This window comes from Pararge aegeria, chromosome 11 (genome assembly GCF_905163445.1).
Source record: "Pararge aegeria chromosome 11, ilParAegt1.1, whole genome shotgun sequence".
Lineage (NCBI taxonomy): Eukaryota > Metazoa > Arthropoda > Insecta > Lepidoptera > Nymphalidae > Pararge > Pararge aegeria.
Window position 1 is genome coordinate 368,150 of NC_053190.1, and position 13,458 is coordinate 381,607.

Here is a 13,458-nt window from a genome sequence, read left to right on the forward strand (position 1 = left end):
ATAATTAAAGTTAAAGGGCAAGATTGGTTTTCGTTGTGTAGTTACCGAACGCATATAAACTGAACGTCGGTAAAACAGTTCTCCAGCGAAATCTTGTCAATAAATTCAACTCTTTCCAGTCTCTACAATTTTTTCAAACTCGTCGACGATTTCCCAGACATTCTCGTCGGTTCTCGTTACGAGGTCTTACAAATTTAACATACAAGTATACTTTTTAAAATTGTAACATTACTTATTTTAGTGTCCTTTTAGTTTTTATATTAAACTTTTACCGGCAAACAGCGCCGCCCCCGCTCGATTGTAGGCAAGGCCTTGTGCGATGAGTAATACCGTTCGTCGTGCTGAGTGACGTCGTGCACTGTGCACTGTGCAGCGGCGGCCGGCGCGCAGACCTCAGTTCACCTCGACTCGACAAGGCGAGGAGGCACGACCGACGACAGGAGCTCGTACTCGAATCCTCGCACCCTCTATCGATCCCTATCCTCTACTCTAGTCGCTCTTTAACTCGGACATGGACAGCGCCGACAAGCTGATCGCTGGGCTCGCGAGCGGCGACGGCGCCGCGCCGGCAGGCCTGAAGCGCGAGCAGGACTCAACCGACGACTTCGAGCACCTGGATGGGCGGCGCGACGAGCCCGAGCGCGGCGCACGCCACTCCGCGCAGAGCTTCCTGGACGCGGAGCGCGAGGAGTTCGTGGATTCTCCGCGCGCGCCCTCCGCCGACAAGGCCGACCACCTGGCCGACAAGTTCACCGATAGCGAGTCTGACGCCGACACGGCCGGCGAGTCGCCGCTGCACCGACCCGAGCCGCCCCGGGCGCCCGCCCCCGACCCAACGCCGGCGCTGGCCCCGACGCTCGCACCCGCGCCCGAACCGCAACCGAGCGCCGAGCCTGCCAAGCCAACGGAGCCAAAACCGGAGCCTGCGCCGCAGCCGAAGCCCGAGCCGGTGCAGCCGAAGCCCGAGCCGGTGCAGCTGAAGCCCGAGCCTACGCAGTCGAAGCCTGATCCGGTGCCGCAAAAGCCCGAGCCACCCAGCTGGCAGCCCCCGGTCGAGCCCGCCGCTGAGCCACTGCGCGCCCCCGTCGCCCACGTGATCGAGGCCGAGGTCATTTTCTGCCAGATGGGACTGGGTGAGCTTTTTTAACTGTTTAAATGTGAATTGTGTGGCCTTGTTTTTTTGTGACGCGGCCTATTTTATAGCGGAACACTCTGGAGTTACGTCACGAAAAGAATCTTTTCTCTTCCTAGGTACCTAGTCTTAAGTGGGTTTATGAAGGATCTGAAGCCCGAAATTACGAATAGTCTTTATTTGCGTGTCATCATCGTGCGATTTCTTTAAAGTAGATGCGGTTTTTTGTTTCGTGGTTCGACGTCCCATCTGCAGTTTTTCATGAAATTCAATACCTGCCTACTTAATGGATTGTTACTTCAAGGTTAAATTTTGAACCGTGACGAGTCGGAGACATGAAGATATCTAACGAAAGACTCGCGTCGAAAGGTAAATGAGCTATTAAGACAAACCATGACATGACTTATTTCTAGTGTCATATTTATGGGAAGTAATGACTTCATGCGTTCAATGGAAGCATGTTACTTATACTGGCAAGAGGCCCCATTGATACGAGAACACGATGAACGCAATAGAAGTTTCGAAAAGCAAGTTACGAAAGTCGCGTTGCGCGAGGGGTAGGTAGAAGGGTGCAGAGGTGGCGGTCGGGAGCTGGCGGAGCGGCAAGAGCGATGACCGCGGCCCGACAGCGACGGGCTAACGGCATCTGCTGCAAGCACAAGCCTCCGCCCCACGCCGGCCGGCCTCTCACTTGGCGCATTCGCGAGGCAGCCAGATTAGTCACCACTCCACCCCGCCACACAGTGGTGCTACCATCGGCAAACATGCTCGCTCGATTGCTAAAAACTAATGAATTTGAAATGAAAAACTGAATAAATCTAAAGAAAGGCCCAAAGTCTATTTGAAACGTAAAAAGTCAAAATTTGCGTCTCAAAATGAAATAAGTGCTTAGGTAGTTACGAGTAAGATAACCTCAAAAAATTAGGACATAATATGACATGTATTTTGAACAAACTAATATATTTTAAATGGTTATGAGTCCATCCAATTCAGAATCTTAGTTTAGTATGTAGGCATGTAGATGCGAAGAATAAATTCGGTTTATAACGTGTTCATACAGAGAGAGACCGATAGCAAAACCGTTATCTTATCGAAAAGCATTCACTATGACAACTACATTGTATACGCGATAAAACAATTATACTACATTTTGATAAACAATTGGTAAGAACTTCATCCTGAACTTAAAACGTATAATCAATCTTGAAGTGAATGAGATGAGAACCGCCGACACAGTTACAGTGAAGGCAGCCTCTGCGTAGCTGCAGTGACGAAGTGTTATGTATAGTGCTACTGTGATGGTAGCACAGCTAAAATTAGCAGGGACTGTAGATCGCTGAGCTCATAAGTGAGAAGTTCTTTGTGGCGAGCTCACGTCGGCCGACCATTTATTAAAATTGCAGTGTTGGTCCCGATTTTATAGATACTAGTTAAGACTGTGAATGTGGTCTCAAGAACTATTTTCTGTGATTTACTTGTGAAATAACAACCTCTACAATGGGATCTGACAGTGATGCGATCACCTGTAAGTTGAAAAGGAAACACTTCATTCAATTCTAAGAGAGCTTTTTGAAGATACTGCCTTGATTTATGGAAAATGTGATTTCACTCTGATATAGTTATTATGCATTCATGTAGGATGATTTATGGGCATTACGTCAGGTAAGCTTATATCTGGCGGCTCGGCTTTTTAGTTTAGTTGCAGCTGAATTACATTCGTATTTCTAAATTTGATAGCTTCCGTCTATTGCGTCTAAAAATTCCAGCAGTTACAGTTCAGTGATACGTTCGCTTAAATTATAGAAATTCCATCGTATTTTTATACGCAAGCCGCAATCGTATAGTTCCAATCGACCGGTTCGACTTCAACATGTGAAATGGTTGGCATACAAGTAAATGTTCAGGAAATAAACATAATATATGCGACTAGTTTACATTATATTTCTAGGAACCTAGATCAGATATTCTATCTTATTTCTAATATAGAATAAATATCCGGCTATCTCTACAAGGACCAAGTTGAGGTTAAGGTACTGGTACTGGTAACCGATAAATTTGCGAAACAACTTGATTTATTAATTTAACTGTTTTCGTCATCAAACTTGCACTATTTAATTCAAATCAACATTATGTAATAACTGTGCTCTAACTAATTCTTTATACTTGTCATCATCATTATATTAACCCATTATCGGCCCACTACAGGACTCGGGTCCACCACGCTGGCCCAGTTCGGATTGGTGTACTCCACTCATCATTGAGTACATTATGGAGAACTATCAGGCATGCAGGTTTCTTCACGAATTTTTCTCTCAACGATGAAGCAAGTGATATTTAAATTGCTTAAAACACACATAACTTAGTTAAAAGTTAGAGGTGCGTGCTGAGATTCCACCTCGGCCTATACCCTATATATCTTTCTCTTCACTGCGCTTTATCTAATAATTGTTTACTCAAAGCAAAATCATCTTGCACCCTATTTACTTTCATTTGCATTGAAGGTCAAAGCAAGAAGTCATTTAACTTTTTTCTTCTTATCGTCTAGTTAATTAAGATAGTAATGTTATCATTGTTTTTGTCCACTTCTGCTCCGTATACGAATAACAGATTACCATCCGTTTTTATTTATAAAAATGCTTTGTCTGTACATTGTTGTTTAAGACAATATTTAAAAGATTATTTTTGCTTAATTATTGTGGATACACGCCAAGTATTCACCTTGATAAGATAGAAAACTGCAACAGTTTTCTTTGCAGTTTTCTATCTCAATATGTGTTTATTTTGTCGCCTAATTGTATAAGAAAAATTAAACATTGAAGTTCAATGTTCATGAAATATTTGTTTAGGTGAGAAAAGTTTATATTGTGGCGGTGGCCGGTATGTATTATTTCTAATCCGTAGACGAGTAATGAGTTACATTAAGTTCTGTTACTGCTTATGTTGTGAAGCAGTTCGCACATTGTGTGCAAAAGTTTCTTGGGGAGTTTCCTATATTCCTGGAATATGCCAGACATATTAGCAATAAAAACGGCGACATAGGCGAGGGTCGGGGCCGGATCGATACACCACGCGCGGTACTACAGACACCCTGTCTATTGGCGAACTTGTGTCAACTTGTACAAGTAACTTATGTCCCATATCTTCAACTTTAATAATATATAAATATAATTTTTACACGTAGTATAAGTGTTAAAATTCCTCTACAGTCAATAAACACTCATACACAATATTAAAAAAAATGGGACTTTTTTCACAAATTATACTTACTCAAATAAGCTAGAATCAATTCAATTGATCCTGGCGCAGGTGCTGTGGACTACATAATAAACGACGACAATACGCAAATAGCTAAGAACCGCTGGGCATAGCGGCAAAAGATCTTTGGTAGTAAAAATCTCTCCATGATTTCCATATTCAGCAGTGACAGTCTATCACATAAAACCCTTCGACTATATTGAAAGACAGCGTAAATACATGGAAAAGGGGTAAATAATAATTAGTTGACCGTGACTCATAGGGTTGCTCGGTTTCAACGCCCATAGGGCAAATGAATTGATTATAACGCGGAAGTTGTTGGTAGATTGTTACATAATATGAATGCATTTAAACTACTCAGCAGGTCAGCAAGGGACGGATCTAGGTCACGCTTTCCTCTCGTATGTCTATATAGGTCATAAGATATTTTTGCTTAAGTTTAAACGGCTTTTCACTCTATTCTGTTTTTTAAATTTTAGAAATATTCAAAGTAATCGTTATATCTAAATTGCTATATTTTAATTAGACCGAATTTAATTTTTTTGGGAATTTGATAAGGAGTTTCGAAAATAGAGTTAATAATTGACAACAGACAAAATCAAATCAACTCGCAGCAATAATGTAAAAAAACAACAGAACAATTCTATTTCAGATAAATTCAGATTCTAAATCAATAACTTCTTATGTCTACGACTTTTTGATTTAGTACAAATAACACTCATTAAATTGTGCTTCTAATGTATGTCAGACGAAACCAGCTTTTTGTTAGAAAGAACCCTATCGAAGAAAAGTGAACCCCATTGTAGTAAACATCTTATATCCACTTCATTAATATTTTCATAATTTATGCGTCATGTCTGGACAGCATAATATTTAAATAAAGGTAATTTCTTATATATGATGCTTTTTTGTTTTTAGCGACCAAAGCCAAAATTGAATAAACATATATATGCTTATTTTATTTTGGTTTTGGTCGCAAGCTTGAAATTACCCAAGCTCTAGTTCGTTACACAAACTTACAGGTTATTTCAATTAGTAAAACGATTCCGTGGTTTTTTTATTGTAGTCCCTTGGTGTGAAAACGCACCTAAACCTAAATCAGTTTATAAATCTTACCAAAGTGATACAATGATAGATATTAAACAATCATAGGCCGTTTTCATCTTGATAACAAAAAATTCCATAAAGTTCTAAAATATGTCGTGGATCCTCAAGAGAACACCTGTAATTAAATCGTCGGGTAAACAGTGACTCACGCTCACAACACACCGACAACCTTAGCCGGCGTTGTCTCTAGAAGATGCCGTTTGTTATTCATTGGTGACTTCATATCTAGCCATAACATTGCGCTGTATCTTAGATGTACGCACACAAATTGCAAAAAATCCTAAACTAACCTAATGGATGGATTTAAAAGAAGTGCCATCATTGAGCGACATTGTGAGAATAGCTAGAGATAGTTTTACTATTGTCTATTTAGTCCAGATACTTTTGTGTAATCAAATTAGCACAATCTTCTATTAGTCCAGTAATTAACGACAGTATTGAGAGAAACTGATTGGATTACTGAAATATTTTATAAAGAACCTTAAAATATGATGCAATCATAGGGATCTTTAAAATCGCGAAGTACTAGTGTAAAATCGATAAAGATGTTTGTTAGGCCAATAATCAGTTCTGCCGCAGTGGAATGGAGACATTTCTAAAGCTGCTCTTCTAATCTAATCTTACTTAAATATTTGAGAGAATACGTGAAACTATGGTTAGGATAGAATACTCTTTTCCACGGAAACTAAGCTGACTCTGTGCAGGATATATAGTACTATGTGTTGAAGCACAGCTGTACTTTTAAGCAGATTGGATACTAAAACCTGGTATCATTTCAAAGAATCTACAAGCTCTAAAAGGATTGAGGTTATCGGGACAGGTTTTGTCTTTGGGGCACGGCGATCGATCATGGAGTAACGTTCCATTTCGCGCGCGCTCCACTCTGGTTGGGGCATGGCACGGGTAATGGTGCGTGTAGCGTGGTGTGGCACGGCATGTGCAGGTGCGGTGACGTCACGCTCCGGGGCCGGTGGCTCGCGACCGGGTATTTTTAACCAGCCCTGTCGCCATTAAGCCCGTCACTGTCGCTGCACACACTGCTTTCTGTTCGGCGGTGCATTGTTTGATTTGTTATAGTCTATTTTTAGGCGAGTTCCTCGTCTGCGAAATTGCTAATATATTAACTAAACAAGGTATTACGCCAGCCACTGCTCATACCTTTTTGTGATTACGTACTGTCTACATTAAATATGCAAAATTGTTCCATCTTCGTCTTCATAACCTGCTGCATTTTAACATTTAAATTAGCTATCCATTGTAAGTTTACTCCAGATTGTCTTGAGTCTGAAAGTGGGAATTTCGCCAGGACTAGATCAATATCTTAAATATAATTTTTAATGTTATAAGAAGAAAGAAAATAAAAGAAAATCTATTCACTACAATAAATCAAGAAACAATAATAAACTTGGGATTGATAGACGATTGAAGTAGTAAAGCTATGGCTGAAGGAAGTAGATGTATAAATGTTTATACAGTAAGTAACCAACTCACCAGGTGACTCATTGTCCCCATATTGGAGTAATCACGTATTGTACCTTCGAGCAAAACGTGATCTTGCGAAATACAATGTCCATACCATCATCGCTCAATTTTTTACTATGATGAAATATGCAAGTTTGTTTTTATATTGCATTATTTTGTTTAATTTAAAATCGTATAATATGATTTAGTTTAGATATTTGTGTGCAATAGAATGGAGTGTCACAATCCAAATCATGTGCCTATGTAAGCAACTAAGAAGATAAACTTCTTTGAAGAAGCATTGATGGCTATTTTATTTTTCAGTGACTGTACTTAATTAGCATATTATTTGAATGCAGCATGGGAGTGAGATTCAATAATCAGCTATTTATCATTGAAATTAATGGCACAATTAGTTAATAGTCACATTTCAATATGATTTTGTGTTATAAGGCGATGGGCGTCTATTGGGCGTTCGTGGTAACGTTGTTCTTTGTAGAGGGTACCAAATCCCACGGTTTTGTAACGGTTTAGACAGTTTCAGCAAATATACTTTTTTGCCTAAGTGAAACCCCCAAAAATATTTCAACCTATATGAATTCTGAGATGCTTTTATGACGGTCCTTAAAATTCAGTCAGATTTGGCTTATACTACCTTAGAATGTAGCCAAAACATAGTTGCGGTATAGATCATCCTTGAACTTGGCGATTAGTTCGTAGCTGAGCTCACGCGGTCACTCTGAGCCGAGGCCGCTGCTCCACAAGCGCGCACAAAGTTAACTTGTTCGATGACTCAAGACACGCTTGTTGTTGGCACTTCAAGTTTATTTAGGGATTGATTTGCTTCCCGGGCCCTTCTCATTGTTTAAAAACTCAAAACTATTCACAGAAATTAACTTGAATGAATTTCGGTAGCCAATGCTTATCAAAAGTTATTTTTATTTCGTAAAGATATACTTTAACAATCATTACCATGAAAAGGGTTGTTTGGAGTTTTACTTAACTTATGTTTTTGCGGCCGCCAAAACCTTGGCCGCTGTCGTCATCAACTGTTGGACGTCTTTGGGAGGGATAACCATAATTAATGACGCTGCGGAGTACAGCGACACGCGCTGGATGTGTTTAGCAATATACGACAACTCCGCCCTAACCACCACTATCAGACCATTCGTCGTAACTCGTGACCACGGGTTTGAGGACGAGTGGGTCGATGAATTTATAAGTATTAACTTGTGAAATTGTATACTCGTACTCTTAAGAATGCTGATAAGAAATAAAGCGTGCGTTCCATTTGGTTAATATTCATTTAATATGAAAAGATTGCCATAAATGTGCAACTGCTAGTTCTTCCGGGAAAGTATTTACTTGCTAGTCTCGGTAATAATTACTGACTAAAGGTATTTCTGAAAAACGATAGAGAGGTTACGTGAAATAACGGCCACGCAGTGCAGCACCTAAGCAGCTCAGACCGCCTTGCGAGAGATGATATTTCGTCTTGTAACTTGTAAGTTTATAAGTACAGTTTTAAATAGTTGGGAATTTGGATGAACTTCTAACACAATATAGCCTTGTCGTTGATATAAACTATCACTTTATATTTATAATAATGAACTTCTGCATGATACATATATTTAGTATATTATGTGTTTACTTTGTATGTATTTGCCAATTTCTACTTTTTCTTAATCTAAGGGTGATGGAAGACTGCTTTTCTAGCTAACTTACTAAGTTGTGTATCTTAGTAAGTGGTTGTGATTAAAATCATTCGTGCCTTTACTAACAGTATACTCTGTCAGATGAGTTTAAAAACTGAGCGCTGCCAGAGCCTGCGTGCTTGCGTGAGGTATGGACTCGTCTGCCGACCCGCCTGGGGTAGCGGGTGCGGTGCCGCATGGCAGGCGAGTGGCTGTCAGGATTGACTGGATCGCTGGAGAGCGAGGTACGCATTGCGCATGCGCGGCGGGACCGGCGCGCGGCAGGGGGGCTGCGGCGCGGGTGCCAGTATCGACGCGAGTGTCGGGCGCGGCGCGCGCTCAGTCCGCCGCCTCCATTTCAGTTGCAATATTACGTAAAGAATCACGATGGCGGATTCCGGGCCCTCCCTCTGCAGCGTTCTGGACCCACGTAAGTGCCGGCGCAGGCTTCGCTTCGCCCGCTTGTCTCTCCCTGTCGCGACTAACCCGCTAACGCGCAGCCCTCTCTTGCAGATGCTTGGTTCGACCCGCAAAGGCTACACCCCGAAGGTGAGTGAGGCGGGCGGCGGCAGTGTCGTGGGCGCGGGACACCGGCGGGACATGGTGCGCGATCGATCCTGGGCGTCCTGGCGCCAGTCGCCGGGCACGCTCCGCAGCGCACCTGGCCCCGCCGCTCTCGGTGTCCCGTCGGCTCGACACGACCGTTCTAATTGTATCCTACAGTAGCACATGTCATTAGTAGTGATCAGTAATTAATTAATCCGCGCGCTCGTGACACAGACAAAGCGCCGGAGACGCGACCAGCTCCTCACCTCTCACTCCTATTATTGACATTCGCTTATCATTCAATAACAATACGAGCGCTTGTGTTATCGGTAACTTTCTGGAGCACGTCTGTTGTTTATATTTTAGATAGTGGTTTTTCAAAAGTGTAACTAATCTTCACACCAGCTGGTGCCGTAGATCGTACCTAATTATGTAGCTTCCACTTTGGACACAATCGTTCGTTAGGCCTGGTGTACCGTAGGGGTAGATCGAGTGGGCAGCCAGCTGTATTGAAAGATCGCCTAGCAGCCGGCCGCCCGTCAGCTCGGAGGTATGCCATTTGCCAAGATCAAATTAGTATCATTCTCTGCGACATTGAAGCCTCATTTCTACGGATTTAATCGCGATGGGCCGCTTTGAGTATCCATTGTTTGGTAATGAACGACTGGTTGTGTAAAATTCGTACCTCAGAGATAAAATATGGAAGAAGGTCGTTCATTAATCACTTAATCTTTTACCGTTTATCGCAAGCGTTGTAAATTGTAGATGTACCAGGTATGATATTGCATTCGTAGTCCTTGCGAATCGATACATCTAAACTAGCTCTAATTGAATTAGCGTAGTCCTGTGTATTTGATGCCGTCAGCTATTAGCCGAAGAAGCAAGAACTTTTGATATCATTGGCCGGATAGTTGGTCATTGGGCGAGTAATGTAGCAGAAGGTGAGTTCGCCTTTGTTTTCCGGCTTCCCCCGACACGGAAACGCGATATCTTCGGCTATTAAATGAGGCAACATCTAAATGTCTCCGTAAGTTTTAGTACACAAGGCTTACTATCCTCTAGCATACCAACATCATTGTATTACTTTATAGAAACATGAGCTACCGAAGTGCTTTGTTGTTCACTATCATGCTCATGGTTACTAAGTAAAATCAAAATGATGAAATAGTGGAAATTCTAATGCCATTACAATATGAGCTGGTCAAACCAAATCAATAAAATGCTGGATTACGCTCCTTTCGACATTTCCTTCAATATGTATAGTAGCTATAGTAGCACTTGCTGTAGATATTAATGTATATCATGTAGTATATGTAATCTCAGCAGCATGGAGCATTTATTAAAGTAGCGTTTGATTGCATTGCAAGGTTGTTTGCATTTCCTATGATCAGTGTGTCACCTATGTTATACCATGCATGATATGGTATGTAGTACCATATTTTTTTTATTTGCACCATACAAAGGATTTGTTTCTGTAGTTGATGTTGAACTAAAACAACTGGATGGTGTTAAATAAGCACCTCAATATCAACTGATTTCTGGACTGATGACCAATACTCATGGCATATGATTTGTGTATTTGGATCAGTGCGTCTTTAAGCCAATAGTGGAAGGGAATCATAACTGGGAAAGTTGTCAAAGATCTCTTAACGGTTTTAATGAATAACCAACTTTTTATGACCCTTTGAGTTATCCGTAGTGCGTTAATGCCTATCTAAGAATCAATTTGATTCTGGTTATCAGCTAAATGATCCATAAATAAGATATCAGTGGGGGAATATTTAATAAAAGTCTTTCACTGATGATATAGGCGGTTAAAGTTACTGTAATATATCCGCAATGGAAATAAGATAAATCAGCCCTGTATAAATGATTTTTATTTTCAATTATAGTATGCTTTACATATTATTTAAACCAAATCCTCCGCCGCGTCTGTCTGTCTCTCTTTCTGGGCGCGAAAAACTAACGAACGGATTTTTATACGGTTTTCATTAATGGACAGAGTGACTCATGCGGAAGGTTTTAGCGATTATTTTAGTTTGGTTTTCTGTAAATTGGCTAAAATATACCGATGTTTGTTAAAGATGTCATACCGACTTGAAGCTTTACTGGCGTACGCCGCAAAAATGGTTTGACGATACATAAGAATAATGTAGTACATGTTTAAAGTAACCATTATTATCTACAAAAAAGTCCGCAAGACTAATTTTTGTCTGAGGCTCAGATACATAGTCATTGTTTAGCGTCAGTCGAAAGTATTACGCCGCAAAGAAGAGCCGCGTCTTTCGCTTGGCTATGTCATAGTTGACATAGCCGAGCACTGTCACTCATACCGACTTCAATAAACGGGTCTTAAGTGAATGGCTTTGCTTAGCACAGACGAAGTCATAGTTAAAGCCAAAGTAAACTTTCCTTCATTTTTCGGGTGCATTCACAACATATTAAATTTTTAGACACCTAATTTCGTTGTTAATTTTAATTTTTAATATTATTGTGTCTCATGTAAAAATTGATCACATATCAACATTGTATTTGAAATATAGTCTAGTGTAGAGATTTTACTAAATATTGAAATTGAACAAACATGGTTTTATAAATTTGACATGCGTAGTTGTTTGTGCCCTGTTTAAAGTCCACAAAATTCTGTACGATGACTAAGCAAAGCATTGGTCTTATGTTGGCTTTCATCAAAAATAAATGCTAAAGTACCGTCTATTTAAGTGAATGTAATGCTAGAACAGATGCTAAGTACTTACTTCGCATAAGCCATCGCTAAGCAACGACTGACGTGGTCATACTCATAAGTAAACACTTAGAATGTTTTGAATTAGTTTGTATTAAAAATAAATATCATCATCATTGTCACATCAACCCATTTACCGGCCCACTACAGAGCACGGGTCTCCTCCCGTTACTTGATATATCCGTCCACCGATCTTGATAATTGGCCTTTTTTTTAAATTGAACTACAACTACTTTTCCAACATCGGTGGGAGATAATCACTAAAACAGCACCGCGTCCTACCGATATTGTCATTTGTAGATAGTAATTTTTTTAAATGATGATTCTTACGTAAACTGTATGCACTACAAAAATATTGCTCTGTCGTATGAATGAATGAACAACAAAAACAAGCAGGTTTGATACAGGGTACAATTTGTACCTACATCAAAAAAAAAATCTGCGGATCCTTATTCTTATCTCTTACAAATAATTCACAGAAACGCATTTTGTGTCAAAAGAAATAACAATAAATAGAATATTTTTGGTGCAAATAAACATCTAGTGCACTTTAGTCACAGACTTTTGGTAAACAAGCGTCGCATCGGCCTCGGCAAGCCGCTAACTAAGACGGACAAGTAATAACACCGCATGTTGATTCGTTCCCATTGTCGGTCGTCAATCACAATAATTAGTACATTCATAAAAAACTACTCCCACAAAATTACCGAAATTGGAAAGGGAACTATCTTCATATTTTCCCTTAATTAAATTTAAAAGAGCATGCCAATTACCAATCGATTTAAGTAACCGCGAAGAAACCAGAATCGTCAAAAAAATATCAATAAATAATCTCTTCAGTCTGTTACTGCAATTGGATTTGATTCAATACCAGCCAAATGAAAGCCGGTCGAGAGGCCTCATATGTATAAACTGCTGTTTTTGAAATTTTCTGAAATTTTAAAAGCACTGAAACAGTGTTTATTGACACGTTTTAATATTTTTTCCTTTCCGGGACACTAGACAGCAGTGTCACCACTGAATGCAGAAGGCTTCAGTGACGTATCGTTTAAAAAGTGAACTGTAAAATGCCTAATTGCCTTCTGCCTTCTGCTTCCGTGCTAATGACACATTTAGTGCGCTTTGTTGTCGGCGCGCCCCGGAGACAGGTCGGAGCGTAATGTATTGAGCCTTTTCTAGCCAACGATCGCGGTGTAAACCCTTGTTACGTATCCATATTAAAATCAGGTAAATCGTAGTTTGTTGGCCTGTTTCACTACATCCCAAATCCCAAAGACCTATATAACTTACGCATCTGTTACATACTTCAAAGTCTAGATTTTTATTGTGTCCATATTCTCATCATGCAATACAAACCATTTAAAGTTAGTGGTAGTTTTTCTCTCAACTTGACAAACAAGAAAGTTTTCTGTTCTTTAGTTGGCTGAATTTAATTAGTTTTTCATTTCCAAGATTTTTCTATGTTAGGGCATAGAATTTGGATGTACTAAGTACAATTTTTTTTTAAATTCTATTTATTA

General features: G+C 40.2%; 1 protein-coding gene across 6 annotated transcripts in view; it reads left to right on the forward strand.

Moving 5' to 3' along the window:
• Positions 1-108: 108 nt before the first annotated feature.
• LOC120627697 (reticulon-1-A) overlaps positions 109-13,458 on the forward strand; it is a 34,930-nt gene continuing 21,580 nt past the window's right edge. The window contains exons 1-2 of one of the 6 annotated variants that reach the window (XM_039895720.1): positions 109-1,133; positions 9,163-9,198. In XM_039895720.1, the coding sequence (XP_039751654.1) occupies positions 512-1,133; positions 9,163-9,198 (658 nt within the window). In that variant the 5' untranslated portion in view covers positions 109-511. Of the gene's footprint in view, positions 1,134-2,483; positions 2,658-8,946; positions 9,080-9,162; positions 9,199-13,458 lie in introns of those variants that run through there. The other 5 variants (XM_039895724.1, XM_039895722.1, XM_039895721.1 and 2 more) reach the window with 5 other exon arrangements.